The following is a 25072-nucleotide window of genomic DNA, read 5'->3' as shown; positions in this document are numbered from 1 at the left end:
GGTTTCAAGAAAGAAAGCCCATTCTATTCATTCCAAAATTAACCAACCACACTGCAGTAACCAATATACAATTGACAGTTAAATGGAAATATGTTAGCTTGGTACAAAAAAGGTCAAGAGGAATTGGCTAGCATGAAAACAAATGAAACCACCAATATTACGGTAATTAGGAGTTCAAAAGGCAAAACCTTTCACAACCGTGGACTATTGTATGCTATTTTGCCTAACACCCCCCCCCCCCACAGCCTTTACGCAAGGCCATTTTATTCCACGTGGGAGAGCTTTCGATGGGGGTTCAAAAGCAGGAAGCTTCCTCAAATTAACCACACACAGGAGAGGACAGGATACAACAACAATCTGGGCCCCTACCCCCACAATTTTCTGACTGTCATACACACTTGATTTAAATAGCAAAGTCTACAGATCACCTGGACAGCATATTCATGAGACATGAAGTGCTTGGTTTGTACAATAATAAAAATAAAAACCTTCCATATCACCCTGCAACTAACCCTGCAGGCTTATGCACCTTCAACCTAGTTTTACAAAATCGAACATACTTCTGATTAAGGGTACTTTAGAAATGCAGTAAAAGATCCCCAATTTTTGAACAGCTTAATGAAATTAATGCAAAGCAAATTATCAACAATGCCCACGGCATGACTCAAAATGTCCTAACTCAAAATAAAAAGGTTTAAGTCTAAGCCACATTTTACAGTATAATAATCTTATAAAAACAGATCACTACAAAGCACTACCCAAATTTTTAACATTTATGGCGTAAACTCTACTTTTCTTCTGTGTGATAAAATGCCCAACATTCATTTGAAAAATAAGCAATCTATATCTTTAGCAGTGAAGGTAAAAATAAAAAAAAGTTAAAAAAAAGAGAAAAGAAAAGAATAAATAAGACAAAAACATGGTGGCATTTTAAAGACTAACTTTATATTTTTATATTTTTTAAAAATATATATTATTTAAAATATAAAGCTAGTCTTTAAGGTACCAGTACGTTTTTGTCTTTTTATTTGTTAATTTATTTCTCTCTTTTTAAAAAAAAACATTTTTTGTTTTTACCTATAGTGCATGCACAGACTACAAGGGCTACCACTTCTACATCTTTAGTAGTGGTGACAGCCTAAACCTTTAGCCCATTCATTTGGTTTATAGGGATAACTATAAGAAATTATGGTTGAAATCCAGTAGTAAGTTATAACAAGATTAGGTCCAATGAATCAGTGGGAATTTACTAAGTCAATATTGATGGGAGTGCCATTGACTCAAAGGGCCAACTTTAGTTGCAAGTTGCTACCGGATTTCAGCCCATGATTGCATGTTTCACTGGAACACTAAGAAGGATTCATTCGAGCATGGTGAACAACCAGGTAACACCACACAAATACAGTATGTCTAATATCCTAATCAGTTAACCATGTCTGTTAGTAAAAAAAAAATTGCTATCCCAAATAGTATTCACAATTCCAACCTACTGCAACAGTAATCAGATTGCATTAGATTCCACAGGAAATATACATATAAAGATAAAACACTATTTCTACCCAGTATTTTAGTTAGCTGTAGAAATCTGGAGAGTGAAGTCAAGTGGGCCTTAGAAAGCCTGGCTAACAACAAGGCCAGTGGAGGTGATGGCATCCCAGTTGAACTATTTAAAATCTTGAAAGATGATGCTGTTAAGGTGCTACATTCAATATGCCAGCAAGTTTGGAAAACCCAACAGTGGCCAGAGGATTGGAAAAGATCAGTCTACATTCCAATCCCAAAGAAAGGCAGTGCCAAAGAATGCTCCAACTACCGAACAATTGCACTCATTTCGCACGCTAGCAAGGTTATGCTCAAAATCCTGCAAGGTAGGCTTCAGCAGTATGTGGACCGAGAACTCCCAGAAGTACAAGCTGGATTCCGAAGAGGCAGAGGAACTCGAGACCAAATTGCTAACTTGCGCTGGATTATGGAGAAAGCCAGAGAGTTCCAGAAAAATATCTACTTCTGCTTCATTGACTATGCGAAAGCCTTTGACTGTGTGGACCACAACAAACTATGGCAAGTTCTTAAAGAAATGGGAGTGCCTGACCACTTTATCTGTCTCCTGAGAAACCTATATGTGGGACAGGAAGCAACAGTTAGAACTGGTCATGGAACAACTGAGTGGTTCAAAATTGGGAAAGGAGTACGGCAAGGCTGTATATTGTCCCCCAGCTTATTTAACTTATATGCAGAATACATCATGCGGAAGGCTGGACTGGAAGAAACCCAAGCCGGAATTAAGATTGCCGGAAGAAATATCAACAACCTCCGATATGCAGATGATACCACCCTGATGGCAGAAAGTGAGGAGGAATTAAAGAACCTTGTAATGAGAGTGAAAGAGGAGAGTGCAAAAAATGGTCTGAAACTCAACATCAAAAAAACTAAGATCATGGCCACTGGTCCCATCACCTCCTGGGAAATAGAAGGGGAAGATATGGAGGCAGTGTCAAATTTTATCTTCCTGGGCTCCATGATCACTGCAGATGGAGACAGCAGCCCTGAAATTAAAAGACGCCTTCTTCTTGGGAGGAAAGCGATGACAAATCTTGACAGCATCTTGAAAAGCAGAGACATCACCTTGCCAACAAAAGTCCGAATAGTCAAAGCTATGGTTTTCCCTGTCGTGATGTATGGAAGTGAGAGCTGGACCATAAAGAAAGCAGACCGCCGAAGAATTGATGCCTTTGAATTGTGGTGCTGGAGGAGGCTCTTGAGAATCCCCTGGACTGCAAAGAGAACAAACTTATCAATTCTAAAGGAAATCAACCCTGAGTGCTCACTGGAAGGACAGATCCTGAAGCTGAGGCTCCTGTACTTTGGCCATCTCATGAGAAGAAAAGAGTCCTTGGAAAAAACCTTGATGTTAGGAAGGTGTGATGGCAAGAGGAGAAGGGGACGACCGAGGATGAGATGGCTGGACAGTGTCTGCGAAGCAACCAACATGAACCTGACACAACTCCGGGAGGCAGTAGAAGACAGGAGGGCCTGGCGTGCTCTGGTCCATGGGGTCACGAAGAGTCGGACACGACTAAACGACTAAACACACACAGAAATGTTGGATAACGAAGGCATATAAACTAGTCAAGGTGAATAAAGTTGATTGTTTCTCTTCAATGCATTTATGACCACCTACACCTCAAATCAGAGCTTCTAGATAGTTTTTGCCTCAGCCTGCAGTGCATGGCTTGGCTCAATTTCTTAAATACTCTCTGGCCATGACATACAGGCAAGAGATCACATAACTATGTTGCACTGTCTTTTCTGAAGGAGGGTTCACTAGACGAAAAAGTTAGAAGGATCTAAAGGGCTCACTTTTAATTGCACCTCATCTATCTAGCTCCTGTTCCTTTCATCTGAAATCCATTTTTAAAAGCCAGAATTTGACAAGAGATGTACAGTGGTGCCCCGCATAGCGAGCGCCCCGGTTAATGATGAATCCGCATAGCGACGTGTTTTTTGCGATCACAAAAGTGATCGCATTGCGATGTTCTCAATGGCTAAAAATTGTTTTGCGATGATCGGTGTTTCGCTTACCAATTTTCGCATAGTGATGTTTTGGGAACAGCTAATCGGCGGTTCCAAAATGGCCGTCAGGAAAAAATGGCCGTCCACAGCATTTTCGCACCCTTTACTCGCTTACCGGGCAGTGAAAATGGCAGCCGCATGGAGGATTTCCGCACACCGGTGAGTTTACAGCCCATAGGAACGCATTAAATGTGTTTTAATGCGTTCCTATGGGGTTTTTTGCCCCGCATAGCAACGAATCCGGATAGCAATGATTTTTTTGGAACGGAGTGTCACTATGCAGGGCACCACTGTAATGGATAATTACAATGTGACCAAAAAGACAGTTTTTAAAAATAGTTGTTGTGGGTTTTTTGGGCTCTTTGTCCGTGTTCTGAAGGTTGTTCTTCCTAACGTTTCGCCAGTCTCTGTGGCCGGCATCTTCAGAGGACAGCAGTCTGTGGTGCAGAGGACAGAGTGCTGTCCTCTGAAGATGCCGGCCACAGAGACTGGTGAAACGTTAGAACAACCTTCAGAACACGGCCAAAAAGCCCGAAAAACCCACAACAACCATTAGATCCCGGCCGTGAAAGCCTTCGCGAATACAATTTTTTTAAAAATTGAGATTTTTCCCCATGAGTCTTTTAGACATAAAATTTAAAAAAAATCAGTCCGGGGTTGACAGAAATAACTTCTACTTTGTAATGAAGATAATATGAAAGATAAGCAAATTGAGTGTGTACCTAACAACTATTTCTAGCAAGAAACAGGGATATATATGATCAAACAGAAGAGGCAATTTTAATACTGAGGACCCCACAAGCTTGACCTTAGTTTCATTGCTAGATCCTTCCTTTAGTTAGTTGTCTTTCACAATTCCACTTAATGCTTGGCAGACAGGATGAAAGTTGGCTACCTTCGTACGAAGAGAAAGGTTCTCCTCTTCCAGTTCCCTGAGTTTATCCTGCAATATCTCCAACTGCAGGAGTCCCTGTGACAGGCTGAAGGACTCATTGAAGCGAAGTGGTGTGGAACAGCTTGAGTCCGTCTCACTTTCTTCAGATGCAATAGACACCACTCGAAGCAACTCATCTTTTTTTGTCAACTCGTGCTGCAGCTGGTGGACCTGATTTCAAAGAACATTTGTTTACTAAACACCGTCAGTGTTGCTGTACAGCACTGTTGCAATTTCTAGCAGATCACTGGACAAACAAAAGTAATAAAATAGTACCACTAGCATCATCAGCACCTCCTCATGTCTGTATCGCTGTGTGGATGTCCCTCTTTTGTTTACTGACAGCTCACACCTCTCTCTTTGGCAAGCCCATGATTACAGCATTTCTGAAGGCATGATGCTAAAACATACAACTAACTCTTAATGAAACCAAAGGTTTCAACACAAGTGTCATAATTTTTTTCTACCATCTGTTGACTTTTACAACTGTTCCACATAGCTTTGGAAATACTAATGGAAAGCACCTGCCTCATGTTCCACTTTTCTGAGCCTCCTTTTTACCCCTTCTCTGAGACAAACAGCTTCCTCAGTATAGAGTTGTGGAAATACAGCTATTCTACTTTGGGTTTAGTTAGCCCTCTATTTCTTTAGCTTTAAGAGTCAATGACAGTAAGACTAGAAGGAAGAAAATCTTCTATAGCACACCTCTATATTAGGATTGGAACATATCCTCTACAACAGGGGTCCCCAATCCCCGGTCTGCGGCCCTGGCTGGACTGGGCAGCAGAGACAGATCTCCCACCCACCCTGCACGTACTCTTGCCCTCAGCACAGCCACTTTGCACACATGTGAGTGCACGTGTGCAAGTACCCCCCACCCCTTTGCAAGTGTGCGTGAGTGTCCCCCGAGCACCCCCTGCCCTTCATGCTTGCACGTGCCCATGCCTTTGCACCTGCTATCTCTCTCTCTCTCTCTCTCTCTCTCTCTCGTATGAGGGAGTCCCCAGAGATTCTTCTTTCTAGCACTCCCCTGTGGAACCACAATCTTCTCTTCCTAGATCAGAAGGACGACGCCTACTGCTTGTCTGCTTCCTTACTCTTCTTGAACTTCCTATATGGAACTGCTCACTGGAACAGCTTCTTGCAAGATAGTGCAGATAACACATTCCTTTTTTCACTAAGTTCTGTATGGTCCTGTTACACAGTGGTATTGAGAAAATTGGCACACTGCTCTTCCGACTGTAAATAGGGAGCTCTAATGCACAATTATCTAGTGCCCACAAAATGCAGTAACTTCTTTCATACTTTTTGCAGCCTGGTTTTACTTTTTTACCAGGTCATGTTTAAAATGTAAACACCTATGGTGGTTTATAGAGTGCAATAATCTCGGCTTATACCATAAACCAGACACTTCTTATCACTTAAAATGCTTTAAGTTTAATTCTGCTCACTCACCTTGTCAAAAGCTTGGGCCAGTTGTTCTTCGAGAGCTTCATTTTGCTCTGTTAGGATGTGGTTCCGTTTAAGTAAGGCTTGTCCAATTCGTGCTGCTAATTCTAGGTCCCGATCCCTCTATACAGAAACATCAAAAAAGGAGGATATTTCTGACACTGAAGAATCGATTCCAATCCTAATTTAAAACATTAAATGCATACCCTTCATCTACAACACACTGCAAACAGTTCATTTAGTGCAAAGTTTCTCAACCTGGAGTGAGATGTTACAGGGCCAGCGAGGGTGAAATCACCACCTTCTGGGACTCTTTTGAGGCTTGGGAAGCTTCAGAAGAGTCCCAGAAGGTGGCGATTTTGCCCCCTTTGGCCCCTGGGGGGGCTGGGGGAGCCTCCAAAGGGTCCTAGGGTGTGTTTCATAAGACGGACCTCTCCATAAGGCTCACCAAATTTTTAGGAGAAGAAAACAGATTATTTTTTCCTGTTTTCTTCTCCTAAAAATGTGGTGCGTCTTATGGAGAGGTGTGTCTTATGGAGTGAAAAATGCGGTACATTATAGAAAAACACCCAGAGTTGCTTTATCTAGGTAAAGTTGGTTTACTCACTCTTAAAAGGCACTCTGAGCAAATAATTATACCTGCACCTCCAAATATAACAGTGGGTCCAGGAATACACTAAAATTTCATTCCTGATTCCTTACAGGAAGCATAACCCTGGCCAAACCCAACTGCAAACCTACATACTGATTAGCAGTCTTCTAAATTATGAGAACATCTGTCTCATCTGGATTAAGCTTGGTAGTTTGTCCTCATTTATCCCAGAATTGCCTCCAAACACCCATTTAAAATTTCCAGTTGTTAAGTAGATGGAAAGAAGAGACAAGCGTTATATGCCTTTGCAAACTGGTAACATGTCGGTCGAAACTTCCGGATGACTTCTCCAAGAGGTTTCAGATTTGTATTATAAAGCATGGGGGAGAGCCAGGAACCTCAAAGTCAACAGTCCTGTTGTAGCATAGTATTTCCACCGTTCTCCACACTGGACTTGTCCCTCCAAGAAAGAGCCACAGCTGCCATAACACTGGTTCTGGCAAGTGGGTCCAAAAGGATATTGTAGATAACCATACTAAAAGCAGCTAAGATATCCAAGAAAACAAACAGATGTATTTTCCCCTCCATAAATCTCTTAACAATGGATCTGTTCTTGTCCTTCCCAATTTAGTTAGACAGAACAGAATTTCAGTGAGTGTATTAATTTGTGGTAGCACAGAATCCATCCTTGCTATAACATCAAAGGAGATCATGTAGTTCACTGTACTACAACTAAAACAGGACATTTATTAATTTATAGCATTTGTGTGTTGCTATGTAACAAAGTTCACTGGGCAGCATGCAATAAGCATAAATTGGACCACTGAGGTGCAGAATAAAATATAAACCTCTAAGAGCAAAAGCAGCATAAAATACAATAAGGAACAAAAAATGTAGCAACTCCAGAATGAAAACTGAATTAAGTAAGTGCAAAGAGTTGTACCTCAGCCAACAGATGTGTCACTATTTCAGTATCATTGCAGTTTTTTGTTACTTGCTCTCGTTTGTCAGTGCCAAGAACTGAAAACCAAAACAACTTCTTAGTGTGGTTTGTGCAGAACAACATACAGTCCTTAAACTTACACAAAAATAGTGAGAATCATCAGATGAACTAAAAAGAAGCTAAAATGTCATCTATCAAGGAAATTTCCCCCCCACATTTCTGAAAACATATGTGGAAATCATGAAAGTGCAATGCTTGACAGCAGCAGAGAGCAAGACGAAATGGAGAGGAGGGGTGTGGGGTGGGGTGTCAGGCATTGGTTTCCAGGCATTTTTATGGAATCCAGCAGTTAGGTAAGTTTACTAGTAAAGCATGACAATCCAGCAAGGGTTAGCAGTTATGATAAAAATTAACTAGCAGCTGCCACTATTTCTTGCCATGAGGTTGAGAACGGAAGGCATCTGAATTACCTTGTGCGTGTTTGTGTGGTCCAACCAAGGAGGAAGGGGGAAGAGCTAATACAGAAGAACAAGAGTAAAAAGCAGAAGAGAAGAAATAATCAATGGTCATGAAATGTAGAAGTGGGGTCGGTGGTTCAACTACCACAGCCTTGCATGTCTAAGGATTTCCCTATCAGCCTGGTCAAACACTTTAGCCCTGATCTAGAAAGGACAATTTGCCTACAAGAGGAGAAGATGGCCCTTACCTGCTATGTCAGAGGAATGGCTTCCAGTACCTTGGCCTTAGTCCTTCCACAACAGAATGTGAGCAAATAACAGACAAAAGATCCAATCAACTCGAGCATGGCAATTATATGTTAGGATGTAGAAAGTCCTTGTACACACCTGCTCAAGAGGACCCCTGCATGATCCTCTACAGCAGTGGTTCTTAACCTTGGGTTACTCAGGTGTTTTTGAACTTCAACTCCCAGAAACCCCAGCCAGCACAGCTGGTGGTGAAGGCTTCTGGGAGTTGCAGTCCAAAAACACCTGAGTAACCCAAGGTTAAGAACCATTGCTCTACAGCCACGTTGTCCAGAAACTGATGGCTTTTCACAGAAGATTATGTAGAATTCCTGAGACTGCTTGATTCTGTAGGCATTATTAGCACTATTGAATCATGACCTCGGATTACCCTTCCAAAAAATTCTGAATTAGAAAATCAGATGGAAATGTTTAAGCACAAGAGTTGCAAAAGCTGAATTTCTGCTTTTGCCATGATTTTTCTTGCTGTTTTGAATGTTTAAGACAATCCATTGTTCAGTAATGTGCCTATGACAGTCCAAAAAAGGAAATGGTAGGAAATTGTGCTTTATTGTTCAGCTGCACAGAGAAAAGAAGGGGCAGGGACATTTATGCCACTCTTCTCCATTTATAAGGAGCAGGTAGGAGGAGCTGGCCTTCTTTACATGGAAAAAGACATGGTCTTATGCAAGGACTGCAAGGTAGCGAGAGCATAATTTGAGCTACTGTGCAGCAACGCCTTATGCACCACAGAGGATAATAAATAAACTGGCTACAAAAGTTCTCTATGGATTTGCTTATATCTTGGTGACTTGCAGTTTATTTGAGGAGAGAAAGAGGAAACCAAACAATTCACTCTCCTTAAAAGTTGCAGTGAAGGGACTAAAGCCTCTTCAGGGAGGACAGCATCCAGCTATTAAAAGGAGAGGCAATACCAAGGTGTCACTTTGCTTGGTGGTATGAACTCTCGGCCAGTGGGATTATTTAGCACTTAGCATTTATCTAAAGTTTTCAAAGCACCTTGTATGCATTACCTTAATGTAATTCTCACAACAACCTCATGTTAGATCTGGAATATTATCCCTATTTTTCAAAAGCATTACAAGACATGTCATGAATATCAATGGTCCACGTGAGACAAGTTCAAAATCCCACCCCACCTTCCGTGACGAACAAGTCTCCTGAGTAATTTTCTGGCTTCTAGGCAAAATATACATGCTTTAACTATGTAGACTTGACCACCATTTTCTATTCTGCTCTAAGAAGGGCTCCTTGCATTCCAGAACCCCGAACCCTTAATGAGTTCATGAAAATAATTGGATTTGAACTAGAAATTTCCTGATCTATAGCTCAATAATCTACCAAGAAAGATTAGGAGGAATAAAACTACAACCACTCCTTATAACTCTAGAGAAGATTTCAGTTACTATTTCCTCTCCTATATTTCTTAAAGATCCATGATCATCAACGTACAACATATGTATCCTGACTGATTTCCCCCACATACCTTCTAGAGTGAAAGTCATAAGCAGCTCTTCATTTTGATTCACCTCTCTGTTATCTAGTGCCATGTCTGAGTGGCAGCTGACATACAAGGAGTTCAGAAGAAGTATGCCCAAGGTGTAGCAGTGTTTGATCAGGACTTATTGAGTTCTGCAGCAGGCAATGCTGCAGCACAAGCACTCTCTAGTATATACTCAGTTGTCTAGCAAACAAACATTCCTCAGCGTCAGAAAACAGGAGGAGCTATACTGCACTATTGTACTACCGTATGACCATAGATGCACGACACACATTGTTCTGAGCGGCTGCATTCTGGATTATAAAATCACAAATTGAAACCCAGGGCAAAATGGATGTATCTGTATATTTTAAACCCAAGAAAACTGTTTCTTTATTTCTTGGCTGCATATTAATGCACAAATGTTGTCCAGAAGGGAAAAAAACTTATGTTCTGGACATGGGAAGAGAACAGCAAAGGAAAAAAAGTTATGTGTCCCTAGTTCTTTTTTGCAAGGTATTTGATCTTTTGCTATAATCAGGTATGTTGCATTTTTATGCCCTGGATCTTGGAGAACTCAATTTTTTGTATTACAAACATGCTTAATTTTTTTTTTTTTTTGCTATGAAGTAGCAAGAGGAAAAATGGTTCAAAATGTCATTGCTTGAATCTTAATCATCTCAAAAATGAGAGCAAGGGGTTATGCTGCAGAAATAATGCATTTAAGTGGGCATTTGGCTAAATCTGACTGGATGCAGTATTCATTTAAGATACTAATAATTAACAAATATTCAGAAAACTGAGGACGACTCAGGACAAAGAAAAGACAGTCCATTTCATAATACAAAACTACCATATTTTTCCTTGTATACAACCCCCCCAATGTATAAAATGATCCCCTAATTTTGACCCTTGATGGAGGCGGAGGAGCAGTTAATGGGCAACTGCTCCTCCACCTCCATCTTCTGCTGCTGTTTCCACTGCCCGCCCGATCACCTCCTCCAGTGTGACGGCCAGGGCTCACCTCCAGTTCACCTCGCCACCTTGTCCCCTGCCCTAGGGGGTGAAGGCTGGAGGAGGTGATCTGGCGGCGGCAGCAGGAAGAGGCGCCCGAGCACCTACAACTGCCTCCTTCCGTGTATAAAACGACCCTCAACTTTTCCTCTAATTATTCCTCTTTGAAGAGGAAAAGTGTCATTTTATACAAGGAAAAATACGGTAGTTAAGATTTGCAAGCTGAAGGTGATCTTTCTATCTTGAAATCAAACAAATTCCTAACGAGTTATTATGAAACTGTATACAGTACTGCAGAATTAGCTACGGGTTAGGCATCCCCCTTTAAATCACCTAATTAGGAAAGCCAGAGCAGCTAGCACTATACAAAAGAACTGTTTTTACTACCACTATTTTAAACATATAAAACAAGTGTACATTTGAGCATTGTATGTGATCAGTTCAGATAGATATACATGGACAAACACAGTTTGATTCTGATACATAATTCATCACACAATATCCCAATAATGAGGAAGCATCTGTTTGCATCCACTTTTTTTTTGGTCGGAAAACCCGAAAAAGCCTTCTCAATAACAGCAGACGGTATGCATCTTTTTTGCAGGTGGGTGGGTCAGGACGCTAAATAACCTTTGTGGTTCCATCCAAAACACTCAAAATTTTCAAGACTGGTATCCAAACTTTCAAAAATCAGTTCTAGGAAAACACCTAAAAACAGCCACAATGCAATTGACAATTCATTTGCCCATAGTTTTACAGTGCAAAGGTCAATGCTCAAAAGAATAAGGGGAATAACAAAATTGTATAAGCTAATATTTAACCAGCACCTGCATTCTTATGGTGCTGTAGACTGTGGCTGCATGAAAGATGATATGGCTTTGTTTGTTCTATGCGTCTTCCAAGTAATTCAAGAGCAATCTGTCAAGCATAAACCACAGCCTGTTTTCCACACGCCATGCTATTTCACTGCTTATATTCAAAGCTGCTCCAACCCTCCTGCTACAAAAATTCTTTAGCAGTTTATTTTTACAAGCATGGCACAAAAGGCTTCACCTCTTGCATTTTACTCCAAAGGTTCCTCAAACAAAAAAGGAGTTTTATGCTCCTTGTAAACTGATACCAAATCGCCAACATCATATCTTTTAGTTGACGTTCCGGTTCTCAGGGTAACAGCCATCTGTTTAATAACTGAATGGTATGAAGTCTGTTGCTTTATCCAAATTGTGGTGAGGTGGGAGAGACAGAGTCCTTAGCTGTCAGAAAAAAAACACTTACTCATGTAATGGAAGGTATTCTCAGCATGATCCGGAGAAGAGTTTTCAGAGACATGGCTGTGGTAACCTGGGGACTGGATCCAATCATCATTTTCAGACAAATATAAGGAATCGACACGTAACTTGTATTGAGGCAGTTGTTCTTCTAGCATGCTCACCAGCTCTATTTCAGGGAGGTCTTCATTATGACAAACATCTGAAGATAAATGAAGGCACTGTGATATAAATCTACCTGCACATGAATACTGAAAGAACCATTGATTCCCTCAGCCAAATAGTGGAATTTGATCAGCTTTGGCAATACAATCAATCATGGAAGGCTATTTATACAGATTTAAATCAAGCTTGGTGAGATATAGCACAATATTAAACCTGAACAATAGGAAATAAAGGACTAAATTCAGCTGTTAATTGCAATTAGAGCATACACTCTGAATAAATGGGATTTGTTACATCAACTCTTAGTACGCATACTGAGTCAGTTAATTCTTTTCTAACTGGAACTAAAAATGGATTTACTCCTAGCTGTCCTATTGGGAATAAACTATTCAAGTTGCTCTCTGTGTAGTTATACTCTAATGATAGAATATTAAGTAAAATGGATTATTATCAAAATAAAATGTCAGAATGCTTCTATGCATGATTTTTTAAATCATAGCTGTAGATAAGAGTAGAGGAACTATTTAGTTAGAGAAAAGTTGTGACATCTACATTAAATGTTGATGTTATCTAGTGGTTCCCAACCTTGGCTCCTCAGATATTCTTGGATTAAAATAGGTTCCCCTTGACATTGACATTTTTAGTCCAGTCGTGTCCAACTCTAGGAGGCAGTGCTCATCCCGTTTTCAAGCTGTAGAGCCAGCGCTTGTCCGAAGACAGTTTCCGTTGTCATGTGGCCAGCGTGACCAGGTAACGCCATTTTACCTTCCCACCGAGGTGGTCCCTATTTATCTACTTGCATTTGCATGCTTTCGAACTGCTAGGTTGGCGAGGAGCTGAAACAAAGCGACGGGAGTTCACTCCGTCGCGTGGATTCAATCTTACGACTGCTTGGTCTTCTGACCCTGCAGCACAGAGGCTTCTGTGGTTTAGCCCGCAGCACTACCACGTCCCTAATACCCAGAAGTCTTTACCACTAGCTGTGCTGGCCAGGATTTCTGAGAGCTGTAGCCCAAGAACACTTGGGGATTCAACCGCTGTTGTAAACTAAGAAACACATTTCTTTGCATCATCATTCTTTCAAACATGTTCTAAAAGAACAGCAACTATATCTGAACATTTATAATACCTGGTCTGCATCTTGGCCCAGGCTAAATAAATATTTATCCCACTTTTCAACTCAAACTATCCTAACAGTTTCAAAATATGAAATGAGCTTCTAAAAGTAAGCACACTTTTCTGATCCCCAACTTCATACACATAGATTGGAGCAGAGGGATGGTGCCTCACACACAATCCCTATTTGCAAGAAACTCCTCTTCTGCACTGATTTTAGTATGGCCTCTCCAGTCAGTTGTGCACATATTCTTCTTTCAGTTTATATTTCATTGAGGATGCTTGGAATACTCTGGTATCTATAGGAGGTCTCACTTTAAGGCTCTATGAGAAATTAATCTAAAATCTTTTTTAAAAACTATGGAAGACTGTAGCCTTGAAGTTTTGTTTGTACTATACCAGTGGTTCCCCCCCCCCAACCTTGGGTCCCCAGATGTTATCAGATCGCAATCCCCAGAAATACTCCTACCCTGTTTCTTGGAAAATAAGACCTAACCTGAAAATAAGCCCTAGTGTGATTTTTCAGGATGCTCGTAATATAAGCTCTACCCCAAAAATAACCCCTGGTTAAGTGAAACCCGGCCCTCCACCATTGTGCAGCAACCAGAAGAAGATGACATGACTGTATTTGAATAAATATAGATTGCTGTACATGAAAAAATAAAGCATCCCCAGAAAATAAGCCTTAATGTGTTCTTCGAAGCAAAAATTAATATAAGACCCTGTCTTATTTGGGGGGAAACATGGTAGCACAGCTAGTGAAGGCTTCTGGGAATTGTAGTCTGATAACATCTGGGGTCCAAGGTTGGGAACCACTGTATTATACTAAAGGTTTGCCAAAGCTACAACTAGCACCTCATAACTGGTTTTTCAACTTACCAGTGACACTCTCTGGATCTCTGTGGTTGAAATTCATGAGGTTTACTTCACAGATCAGTTACTTGGAAACCACAACCTTCATTCATCACGTGTTGCTCTTTTTCGTTTTGGTTGAAACATAGTTTTGGTTTAAGATGAGATTAAGAAATTACTATTAATTTCTACCCTGATATTACTAGCATGTTTTCCATATATGGTGAGTGGATCATAATTCAAGGTCAAAGATGATACATTTGAAGTTTGCACCTCATCAGATATTACGGCTTCTCATATTAGGGTCTTACTAGAATCAGCCATTACCTTGAAAAAAATACAAAATAAGCAACAGTTAAAATTCAGTTTCAGACAGTAGCATACACAAGACATTAAAAAGAAATGACATAAAAAGACAAGAGCAGGATGGTCCATTAAGTAGAACATTCTTGACAGCAACCACCAAGTAATGAGAAATCATTATTTGACTCACCTAAACGTTATTATACATTTGATTTCAGTTTTTGAAATGACACGATTAAACATGCAGTAAGAAGAGATTTACATGCAAGTGATGCATAAGAAAGGGTGTGTTTAATTTTGATTGAACTTTGAAGAATTCAGAAAAATAAGTGTACACCTGCTTCAATTTCCTTGGGTAACTTTTCATTGCCTTTTCTCCACTAATCCATGATGACATTTTCAATTGCTTGTTTTCCTTCTCTGTCCAGACTAAAAGTCTCATGACTGGTTGAAATCTTTTTCCTTTCTAACATGGGCAGAAGGCAAATGACATAGCATCCACTTTCTTCCAGCCAGAAATTAATGAGTCCCTGCTGCAATTCCCAAATACAGCCCATAGCAACTTGCAACTCTTCGTCAGCGGGAAACAGGTGAACATTATGACATTTGCTTTCTGCCTGTATAGCTGTGCAACAGCATTTCATTCAAGGAAGAGTGTGCTTCCCAAGATATAATGAAGTGTAATGCAAACGTTTACTTAGCTACACGTAAACAGACTAGGCAGTCAATATTTTCTCAAACAGCATATATTTGCTGCAAAGCACAAAGACTGCCAGAAGTACAGTATTCTTGACGGGCGTGTTCTTTTAGATGAGCTATGTACAACCCTGCCTGGAGCTGCTGCTTCCAGGTGATTTTGCCTTTGGGTGACTGTCCAGCTTTTGGAAACAGATACTTCTGTTGCAGTCTGTATTTCCTGGGGATCTGTTTTGCTTTTAGGACAGAGGAAGGGTTTTTTCCTCAATTTTTTGGAAGGAGTGGGTCTTTGTTTTAAAGATGCTGTTGATATACTATGGTTTAATATTTGCTGTAAATTCCATTTTACTTTACTATTTGTGTTTTATGTTTTCATTAATTTTGATGAGTCAATCTGCTTTTTTTATTACCAAGTACGAGATGAACTCTGACAAAGCAAGTTCTTGCACTGCACTGTTCGTACAGTATATGCTTTCTTACTGCATGCTGTCTCCACTGAGGAAAATAATAACTTTAAAACCATACCGCCAGAAAATTTTATGAAAGTTAGGAAGTAGGTTTCCTCCCTACATTTAGCCGTGTCAACTACTGCACAGCTAGCACTGCACCAAACTTTTTAACATTAAAAGGAGCTCTGTTTTTGCTGATTAAATCTTTCTCAGACCCTAGAGGTCAAGTGCAAGGATTGCTTGCCAGTTTGAGACAATTAAATATCCTAAAGGTTATGTTAATTACTTTTCCCACTGACTAAGCTGTAATTATAAAAAGATAATTTATACCAAGCTAAACCTGTTGGCCACTTAAATACAACAAATGTATTGTGTGAACTCACTGCAGGACAATATAATGCTACATTTATTTCTCATTGTCTTGTAATCTGCTTTTTATAAAATTTAAACTAAGGGATTTTAAAACTGCATTAGAAAAAGAAAGAAAATAGTTTCCTGCTTTCACAAATGATTATTTTAATTAGGCAAGAAAGTCCCTGTTCCACATGAAATGATTTTTAAAGACTACAGACTCTTATTTCAATGTTTTATGGAAGCCTTAATTATTTATACATACTCAGGTTTCTTTATTCAGACACAAGAAAGCTTGTCAGCTCCAGAAAAAAAGACATAACAAGGGAAAAAATCCTTTAAAACATTACTATACACTGAATGTATACTATGGTGCAAAGTATCCGTTTGCAGCTTCTTAAAATTAATAAAACCACACATTTTGAATTGATGGTATGTTCCTCTTAACACTCACCAAGACTCAAAAATATGAATAGCAACAAAATTTTAAAGCTCTATCACAGATTTTAAAGATTTCATCCCTTCCCCCAAACACTCCCAACAGCCTGGTACTTTATTTGCCATTCTCCACTTCAGAAGCTGATTTCTATGAGAAAGCCACAACACGGACACATAAGAATACAAAGCTAAAATGTGGACATGAAACACTATGACAAAACCTCAGTTGCTATTCACATTGCTTCCACTGCTTCTGCAGGCACGGAAGCAAATCTATGGGTAAAGCCAATCAATACTGGCTTTTTATCCCTTGTTCAAATCAAAATATATCTTTTCAGTCAGTTGCCCACAAGGATGCTTTCAGTTACATGTGCAAGTATAGATGGAATACAATGGAAACATTTAAAAATCAGCTCACTGGCTTTTCAGTTTCTACTATGGGTGTATTTGGAGTCAGGAATCAAGAAGGGTGCCATTAGATAATTCAATGAATCTAGAAATGACAGGCAGATAGATTTGTTATAGGTAGTCTACATGTATAGCATCTCACACAGAGATCCTTTCATTGCATCTTCTGGACAAAGTCTTCTTTCATAAGTGAAGAGGCGTACGTAGAAAAACGTGATTTTGGCACAGAATGGTCCAGGTTGGCAAGTCCCATGCACAACATCAAGGTGGCACTGGACAAATTTACAGAAAGCACAGTACAGCCTCTAGATGCGAAACTTCCCTTTCCACCCATTAGTTATGAGCAGCAAGAACATGTACGAAAAGAACGAGGGAGAATATTGTTGTTAAGGCCTACGATAAGAGTACATGGCAAGAGTTCATACCTTATCTTGCTATTAACTTCCTAAGAACAATATAATGAGTAACTGATCTTATTTTATAATGTGTGGAATAATTCAGAAAGCTAGAGGGCTACGAAATGAGCACATCACAAAAGCAGAAATCAAACAAGTATGGAAGAAACAATCCTCGCATCCTTAGCATGGCAAAGACCAAAGGTAAACCATTGGAAAAAGAACTGAATGCAAAGATGTCAACAGCACCAGCTGCTGATCTATGCCATGAATTACAGTTACAGAGGGCAGGATCCAACACTGGACTACTGCTGAAAGAACTGCAGAATTCAGGGAAACTGGGAGGGGGAGATCCCACATTCCCACTACAGACCACCATTATGCCTAAATGCTCCTTCAGAAGCGTAGAAAACTCTCCGAAACCAGTTCCAGCGGCTCTGAGGGCTGGTACAGAGATAACACTGTTAGATTTGATTCAAGCCATATTTGCTATAATATGAACACCCTAAAACCATAGCTGGAAAACCTTTGTGTGGATAATAACAGCTATCAAGCTTCTAATCACTGATTGACCTCATTTCCCCCGCTATCTGAACATACTCCATTCCAGCTGCTTTTACTCAGACGTTGACATACAATAGCTACACTGGACTGTCATTTTTCTCTTCAAAATTCCAAGGAAAACCCAGCTAAACCACTGCTATCCCTCAACACTATGTAAAGGGTAGCAACACTGTTTACTTTTCCTTACTATCACTGTATATGCATTACCAATATTACATATATTGACAATCCCAGTACATCATTAGTAGAATATCCACAGGCATACAACTGCCTTTTTCTAGGTTACTAATTATATTTTAAAATAATGTTTTAAAACATGGCAGGTTTATTTTGGGTAGATGGTGAGACAGTCATTTTAGAAGCCAAACAAACAAAGATGAGGTCACCAGCAGCACCTTCAAGTCTAATATATTTTCACATGTCATTTGTACATCATCATCCATACTGTTTGATTTGTAAAGGAAATGTTACAGGATGTACTTGGACATATCGTGGAGGAAATACTAGATGGGGAAAATAACAGAAACAATCCACTTAGCAAAGCTGCAATACATGATGAAATGTGTTTGTATAAAAGAATACTGTACTCTGAAAGCACCTAAATGTACTGTGAAGAGATACGTATACTGTACAAGCTTTCTTGAAATCTATCTCAATTAGACATGAAAATTCAAAGACCAGTGCCTTAAAGAGTATTACAAACAATTTTATTTTGTTATTATTTATTTTGTTCTATTTCTGCCTAGGAAATTAGAAAACACAGAAATCTAGCACAATGTTGTTTCCAGCCATGCAATTGTCTGGTCTTCCTGCCATCACACTCAATTAAGCAGCTGTTGTGATAAATCTATGGGTGCCTCTGACATTTTTAGTACTAACTTGCTGAAAAGATGCCTTAATTATCCCTTCTGTTGTTTTCCAAAAATTACTTTTGAATATTTTGATTTGTGACAAAACAGAAAACTATTGCTAATCTTTACCACCATCAAGAATTACCATATAAAACCATACATTTCCCCCTTTAAACAATATATGGTATTTTGAAGCAATGGCAGACTACACTCTAGCATGTATTACATTTTTGAGCCGCACAGGATTTCTTCTTGGAGGAATATTTACTTATGATACACACACCCCATCACGAAGTAGTCTGGTTCTAAAATAGCTTATACAAATCAGCAGAATACAGTAATACACTTATCACAAGAGACACACAGTAGGGGGGATTAGTACAGGAGGTAATTTGTGAACAATCTTTTATCATGGCATTTGTTTAGGTTTTTTGGTCTTTCCCTCCTTAATTTCCAAGGTGTAAACCATTCTGCATTTGTTTTTCATCAGCTCCATTAATGAAGTATCAGCAATACCAGGAGAGGATGTTGGTGGAAAAAGTCCACAACTTAATTATAAGGAACCGATTGTAAAGGTTCAACATTTTCTATCCTGTCCTCCCCTATATATCATCACTTGCCAAATTTTTCAGCATCATGTTTGCTTTTGATTTCCGACACCTCTTCACCATTTTAACATCATCGAACCCATGTAACAAAAAAACTCAAGTCATAACCAAAAAATACATAAACAAACACAACTACAGTAGTCTTTCTTGATTAAGAAAGTTAATACAAGGTACCATTAAATAAAGAAAGACAAAAAAGAAAGAAAATTAATGTGAAGGATGATAATGCATCTCCTAGTTTCATACTATGCTTTGAACTCCTTCACGTCTGCCACCCCGGACAGCGGGCCCAGGCTACATTAATTATTTTAGAAGCTTGAAAGGGCTTCCCGTGACAGCAAAAGAAGACCATAAGCATTGTGCCAGGTGAACCGCTTGTGAAAGAATGTGCTACAACCAAGGTCTTAAGATATGGGGAAAGGAGGTCCAAGCAATCCTATCTCAAAAATGTATAGAGCATCAAAGCTGTTTAACATTTAAAGCAGAGGTGGGCATGTTTTTCAGGCACAGCAGCCATTTTCACTCTGGACTCACCACAGACTTCCCTCCCACCCCTCTGCAACTCTTGTGCACCTATGATTTTGAGCAGTGGAGATGACTAGAAATCCAATTGTAGTCACGGCAAATTCAAATTCTTGATTATAATAAACTATTAGACTTCCAGGAGTGGGATCTCTCCTTTCAGATTAAAGAATTATTAAATACAGTGGTGCCTCACATCACAACATTAATTCGTTCCAGCGAAATCGCTGTAGAACAAAAACGTCGTAAAGTGAAAATAAAAAAGCCACTGAAACGCATTAAAACCTGGTTAAGGCGTTCCAGTCGGCTAAGAACTCACCGTCCAGTGAAGATCCTCCATAGGGGTGGACATTTTCGGGTGTCTATGCAGCGAAAAATGGCTCCTAAACACAGCGGGGAGCCATTTTGAGCACCCGACGGCCATTTTGAAAACCAAACGATCAGCTCTTTTGATCGTCGAGAAGCGAAAATCGGTTCCCAAAACAGGGAACCAATCATTGCGCAGTGAAACTCCCCCATTCAAAACGTCGTTTTGCGATCGCAAAAATCTCGTCGTAATGCAGATTTTTCATTAAACGGAGTGCCCGTCTTGTGAGGCACCACTGTAATGGTGGGGAAGCCTCTAAAGCTTAAAGCCAGCACTTTAAATTGGACCCCCAAACAAACTGGCAGCCCACATAGCTGACAAAAGTCTTGCCACAGTGTGGTCAAACAATCCAGATTATGTTAACAATCAACTGATTCCGTGCTTTCCAACAACTGCAGTTTCTAAACAGTTTTAAAGGCAGTTCCACATAAAACGTGTTAGAATGGTCCATACAGATAGATACCACAGTCCAGATAATTGTAGCTTAGCCAGCTTTTCTAACTAAGGTTAGAGCCGATGTATAAGCAGAACGTGATCAAAGAGGCTGCATACCACAGAAGCCACTTGAAGCTCTAACAACTTTGCTAGCTTTTTAAGTAACCCTAGACTTCTGACCCAATCTTTCAAGGAAAATGGGACTTCATTTAGAACATACTAAGCACCACATATCTAAGTAGCCACACTAATAAATAATATCTCTGTCTTGCCAGGATTCTGTTGGCTTTCCCGCATTCAAACTGGTTCCTCACCACACCCAAGCAATAGTTCAGAAGTGTTACAATTGCCCTTGTATCTGATGGAAATGAGAGATTAAGTTAGGTGACATTCAGATGGCCTCTCCAAGTTTCACACAGAGGTATGGTAGAGAAAACAGAACCATGTGGAGCTTCCAAAGCAGGATCACCAAAAGGATAAGCGATGACATCTTAGCACTTTCTAGAAACAGTCATGTAAGCATTACATGAAATCACCAAGGGGTGCGTTCCATATGCATCCCAGACACTGGGATACCATTGTTCATGGCATCTAAATTTGCTAACTCTTGCAAGCATTTTTACAGAAGTATAAAAGGCGACACCATTGAAGGCTGGCCATTCCGGGGTTAACAAATAAGCATTTTACTATTATTGTATCTCACTTCATACACCGCTTTTATTCCCATTGCTTCTTCCACAAAGCAGCAATTGTATTTAGTTTCAATACAACTTAATTATTGTAACGTCTTGCACACGCATACTTGTGTAACCTTATGTATCTTTTATCCATACATATGTATCTGAATGTATCTGTATCCGAATGGATCTGTATTAGAAACTGCGTATTAGAAACTGCTTCTACTGTAGACTGACCCTGACTTGGATCTCTTCTCCCGGCCCTTGCCACAATCACACCAGGGTGCTAACTTTACAAACACATCCTTGCATATCAAAACACATAGTGCTTTACAAACACATCCTTGCATATCAAAACACATAGTGCCTCAATGGCCTTCCATCTGCTAGCTGAGAGATATCGCCCCAAGGAACAGAACACAATACTTTCACTTCCCAAAACAACAGGCCTGTTCAGAGGGCAATTAAGGAGATAATTGGCACCCTTGGTATGCGTAGGGAGGAAGCTAAGGCACTTCCATTTTGACACCAAAGGAAAAGTTGTTACTTGAAGGCCATATACAATGTAACAATAAACAAAACGACAGAGATAACGAATATCTGGGTACTGTCAAATCAGACACATAGTCGCCATCTGAGTAATTCATAACCTTAAGGCCAAGGGGGCATGCGTATCATATGCATATTCAGGTATAGCCAATAAGTCAGACCCACAGAATATTTAGGGCCAATGGGCATAGAGATCCAAAGTTTTGGGTTCAGGACACCAATCAGAATCTAACTGTTTATGGCCCTTTGTGTGTATCCCTATAAAACATCTATGCACCCGTGCTTCGGGGCTCTTCTCTGCTTTTAAGAGATTGGGCCCTAGCTGTGTAATTTAATAAATAATTGGCATCCTATACAGCTGGTTGTCTTGTGTCTTAGTCTGCTGCCTCTGCCGGAGAATCGACCCGATTTTCAGGGTTAACACCATCTTCAAAGGCAAATTTAAATTATTGCTGTTGTTTAGTCCTTTAGTCGTGTTGAAACATGCCAATTTTATTAAACTTCACAGAACTGATGGAGTGCATTAAGAATATAAGGAGAGATGCACAGATCTTTAAAATGCCACCTTAACACTATATTTAACTAAACATTATTAATATAATTAATATGAAACTCTAAGGTTCCTGCTGCATAAACTCTGACTCTCTCTCTCTTTCCATTTAAAACAATTGGTTGTTTTACTCTACTCAGCTAATTTACAGGGATTTCAGCTTTAGCATCAGTCATTGCGAAACTACACACACGAGCAATTTTCAGACTGAGATAGGATTTGGACATTCATAAAACAGTATTTATACTACAATCTTAAAACTAGCTTTTTGGAAAGAAAGTCCTACAAGTGGAACTTATTTCAGAGTAAATTTGCATGAGATTATTGTAACAACATATAATAAGTAATATATATTGTAATATGTAATTCTGGGACAATGCATTAATGGCTGAAATCCTGTTGCTTAGTGTAGTAAGTCATAACTACAGTACGGCCATTGGTTCAATGGAACTTATACAAGAGCTGACTTACCAAATCCCCATAAGCCTACGTTAGTTGTGACTCACAATGCTATGCAACAGGATTTCAGTCAGTTTTATCACAGTAAATATTTGCTACATGGAATGTGCCACCGCTATTTTCAGGCTCTCTGTACTGTATTGTGCTGTACTAATTTTACCCACTGCCAAAACGTATCTTTTCAAAATAGTAGTATAAGAGCAAACTTTAAATAGACAAGGAAAAAAACACTACCATTTCAACACAGATAATAGCACCTACTGATTGTCTGTCAGAGGAGATAAGATCACAGGTACTAGAAAATCATTATAAAAAACCAGCACTTCAATTAAAAATTGCAGACTGGAATATATTTATCCCAAAGATAAGGTAATCTTAATATACGTCCATGTCTTCTCAAAAATTTGGAATGATATTGACATGGATTTATATATTTAAGATATTTTTACCCCGCCTTTCTCCTTAAAAAGGCCCCAAGGCGGTTTACATAACTGAATGACAATACTTAAAGCTAAAAACAATGAGTATATAAATATTAAAAAGGAACAAATACCGTTCTGAGAAATGGTAAACACAACCAATACTAAAAAATACTGTCAAAGCAGTAATGCATAACAATCCGCTTAAAAAATCCCACTCAGGCAGGCAGTCACTGACAGAAAGCTTGCTTGAAGAGACACATCTTTGCTTGCTTGCAGAATGACAGCAGAGATGGGGCCAGTCTTATATTTACATTATACTTTCACACCATGGAGTTCACTGTGATAAATGTATATGGGACTTATCCCTGCTGCTTTTATCCTAACAACATGAACCAGACTGACCCTAGACCACACAACAAATGCCCACTTTATAACTGAAAAAGGATACACACTTTAGTGGACCACAGATAAAAGATTATCAAAAGTATTCAAACTGCTACAAAATAACTCTTATTTAAAAAGGCCAGCATTTAATAAGTATACAGTATTATACATCAGATATGAGATTTCTGTTTCAAATAGTGAATGCTCTGCTTTCCAAAAGGATTTAAAATAATTCTCCAGTATATCAGTAACTTTCTACATACCATTTAGTATGAAATAATTGACATACTGTATTTATAATTGAAATTATTATTTGAAACTATAACTACTATTCTGTTGAGATCACTAACCAAACCTACAGTTAGCCCGAAAAACCCACAACAACCTACAGTTAGCCTTTGAAAATTCACTAGCCTGAAGCAGTAATGCTAATTTTATACCATCTACTTTAGTTTTTGGGTTTTATCATTTTGCTTCAAACTGGTATTAATATCACCTGCTGACACATGCAACACTATAGGTTTTTCCAAGAAAACAAACAAAAAAATTCTTTTGAAGGCAGCCATTGCTTGATCTTTTAGCCTTTTGTTTCTGTCCAAAAGATTAGGCAATACTGCCGGGAGGCAGTGGAAGACAGGAGGGCCTGGCGTGCTCTGGTCCATGGGGTCACGAAGAGTCGGACACGACTTAAGGACTAAACAACAACAAAAACTGCCTGATCTCAAGAAGGTTAAACAGTGCAATTTAAACCCAATGAAATGCTAACTACAGTGGGTCTGGAACAGACAGAAGTCCTCTCCTGTTGACACAGCTACAGTACTGTGCTGAGATCAGCTGGAAGAAAAGCCACAAAAAGGGAAAGAGGTGGTGATAAGCAGAGATCCAAACCTCTCTTAGTCCATAGTATATTCACAGCCGCCATGCAGCAAAAAGTGAGCCCAAGGTTGGGATGGTTCTCAGTGACCTCCAGATTAGCTTATGTTTTGGATCACAATTCTCATTAACCCCCAGAAAGCATTCAGGAATGATAGCATTTGTCATCCAAAACACTGGGAAATCACCTGGCTAGGGGAAGATTGCCATAAATCATTACAAGGAATTTCCAGCTCAATTTCAACTGAAAGAACAATCTTCACAGGACAATCTGGGTGTGAAATTTAAAGGAAAGCAAGACATTCAGTGATCAGTCTTAACAGAAATAAAGAGGTTGTCTTTGCATATTCTAAATTATAGCAATCTATGAGATACACTAGTTGAACCCTTAATTGGCATTTTGATGTTCTCCGTTTCTTTCTCACCACACATTTTAAGGATTACAGTATATTTTAGCCATTACGAGTATAGTTCTTCATTTTGAGGATACTGGTGAGAAATATGATGACCACTATATTTTTCTTTTACTGCTACTATACAGTGCAACACTAATTTAAAAGGAAAACCCATCCTCTTTGTAGCACACTTTGCTTTGCTTTTAATAAAGAACAGCATATGCCA

General features: G+C 39.4%; 1 protein-coding gene across 3 annotated transcripts in view; it reads right to left on the bottom strand.

Moving 5' to 3' along the window:
- Positions 1-25072, bottom strand: part of TRAK2 (trafficking kinesin protein 2) — a 43991-nt gene that overhangs the window by 17298 nt on the left and 1621 nt on the right. For 2 of the 3 annotated variants that reach the window (XM_020811772.3, XM_020811773.3), the window contains exons 2-7: positions 14178-14477; positions 12025-12219; positions 7962-8006; positions 7492-7568; positions 5963-6079; positions 4469-4678 (exon numbers count right to left, since the gene is read on the bottom strand). In XM_020811772.3, coding sequence (XP_020667431.2) covers positions 4469-4678; positions 5963-6079; positions 7492-7568; positions 7962-8006; positions 12025-12219; positions 14178-14214 — 681 coding nt within the window. In that variant the 5' untranslated portion in view covers positions 14215-14477. The remainder of the gene's footprint in view (positions 1-4468; positions 4679-5962; positions 6080-7491; positions 7569-7961; positions 8007-12024; positions 12220-14177; positions 14478-25072) is intronic. The other variant, XM_020811774.3, reaches the window with a different exon arrangement.

This window comes from Pogona vitticeps, chromosome 1 (assembly GCF_051106095.1).
Source record: "Pogona vitticeps strain Pit_001003342236 chromosome 1, PviZW2.1, whole genome shotgun sequence".
NCBI lineage: Eukaryota > Metazoa > Chordata > Lepidosauria > Squamata > Agamidae > Pogona > Pogona vitticeps.
This window is presented reverse-complemented; position numbering and strand designations above follow the sequence as displayed.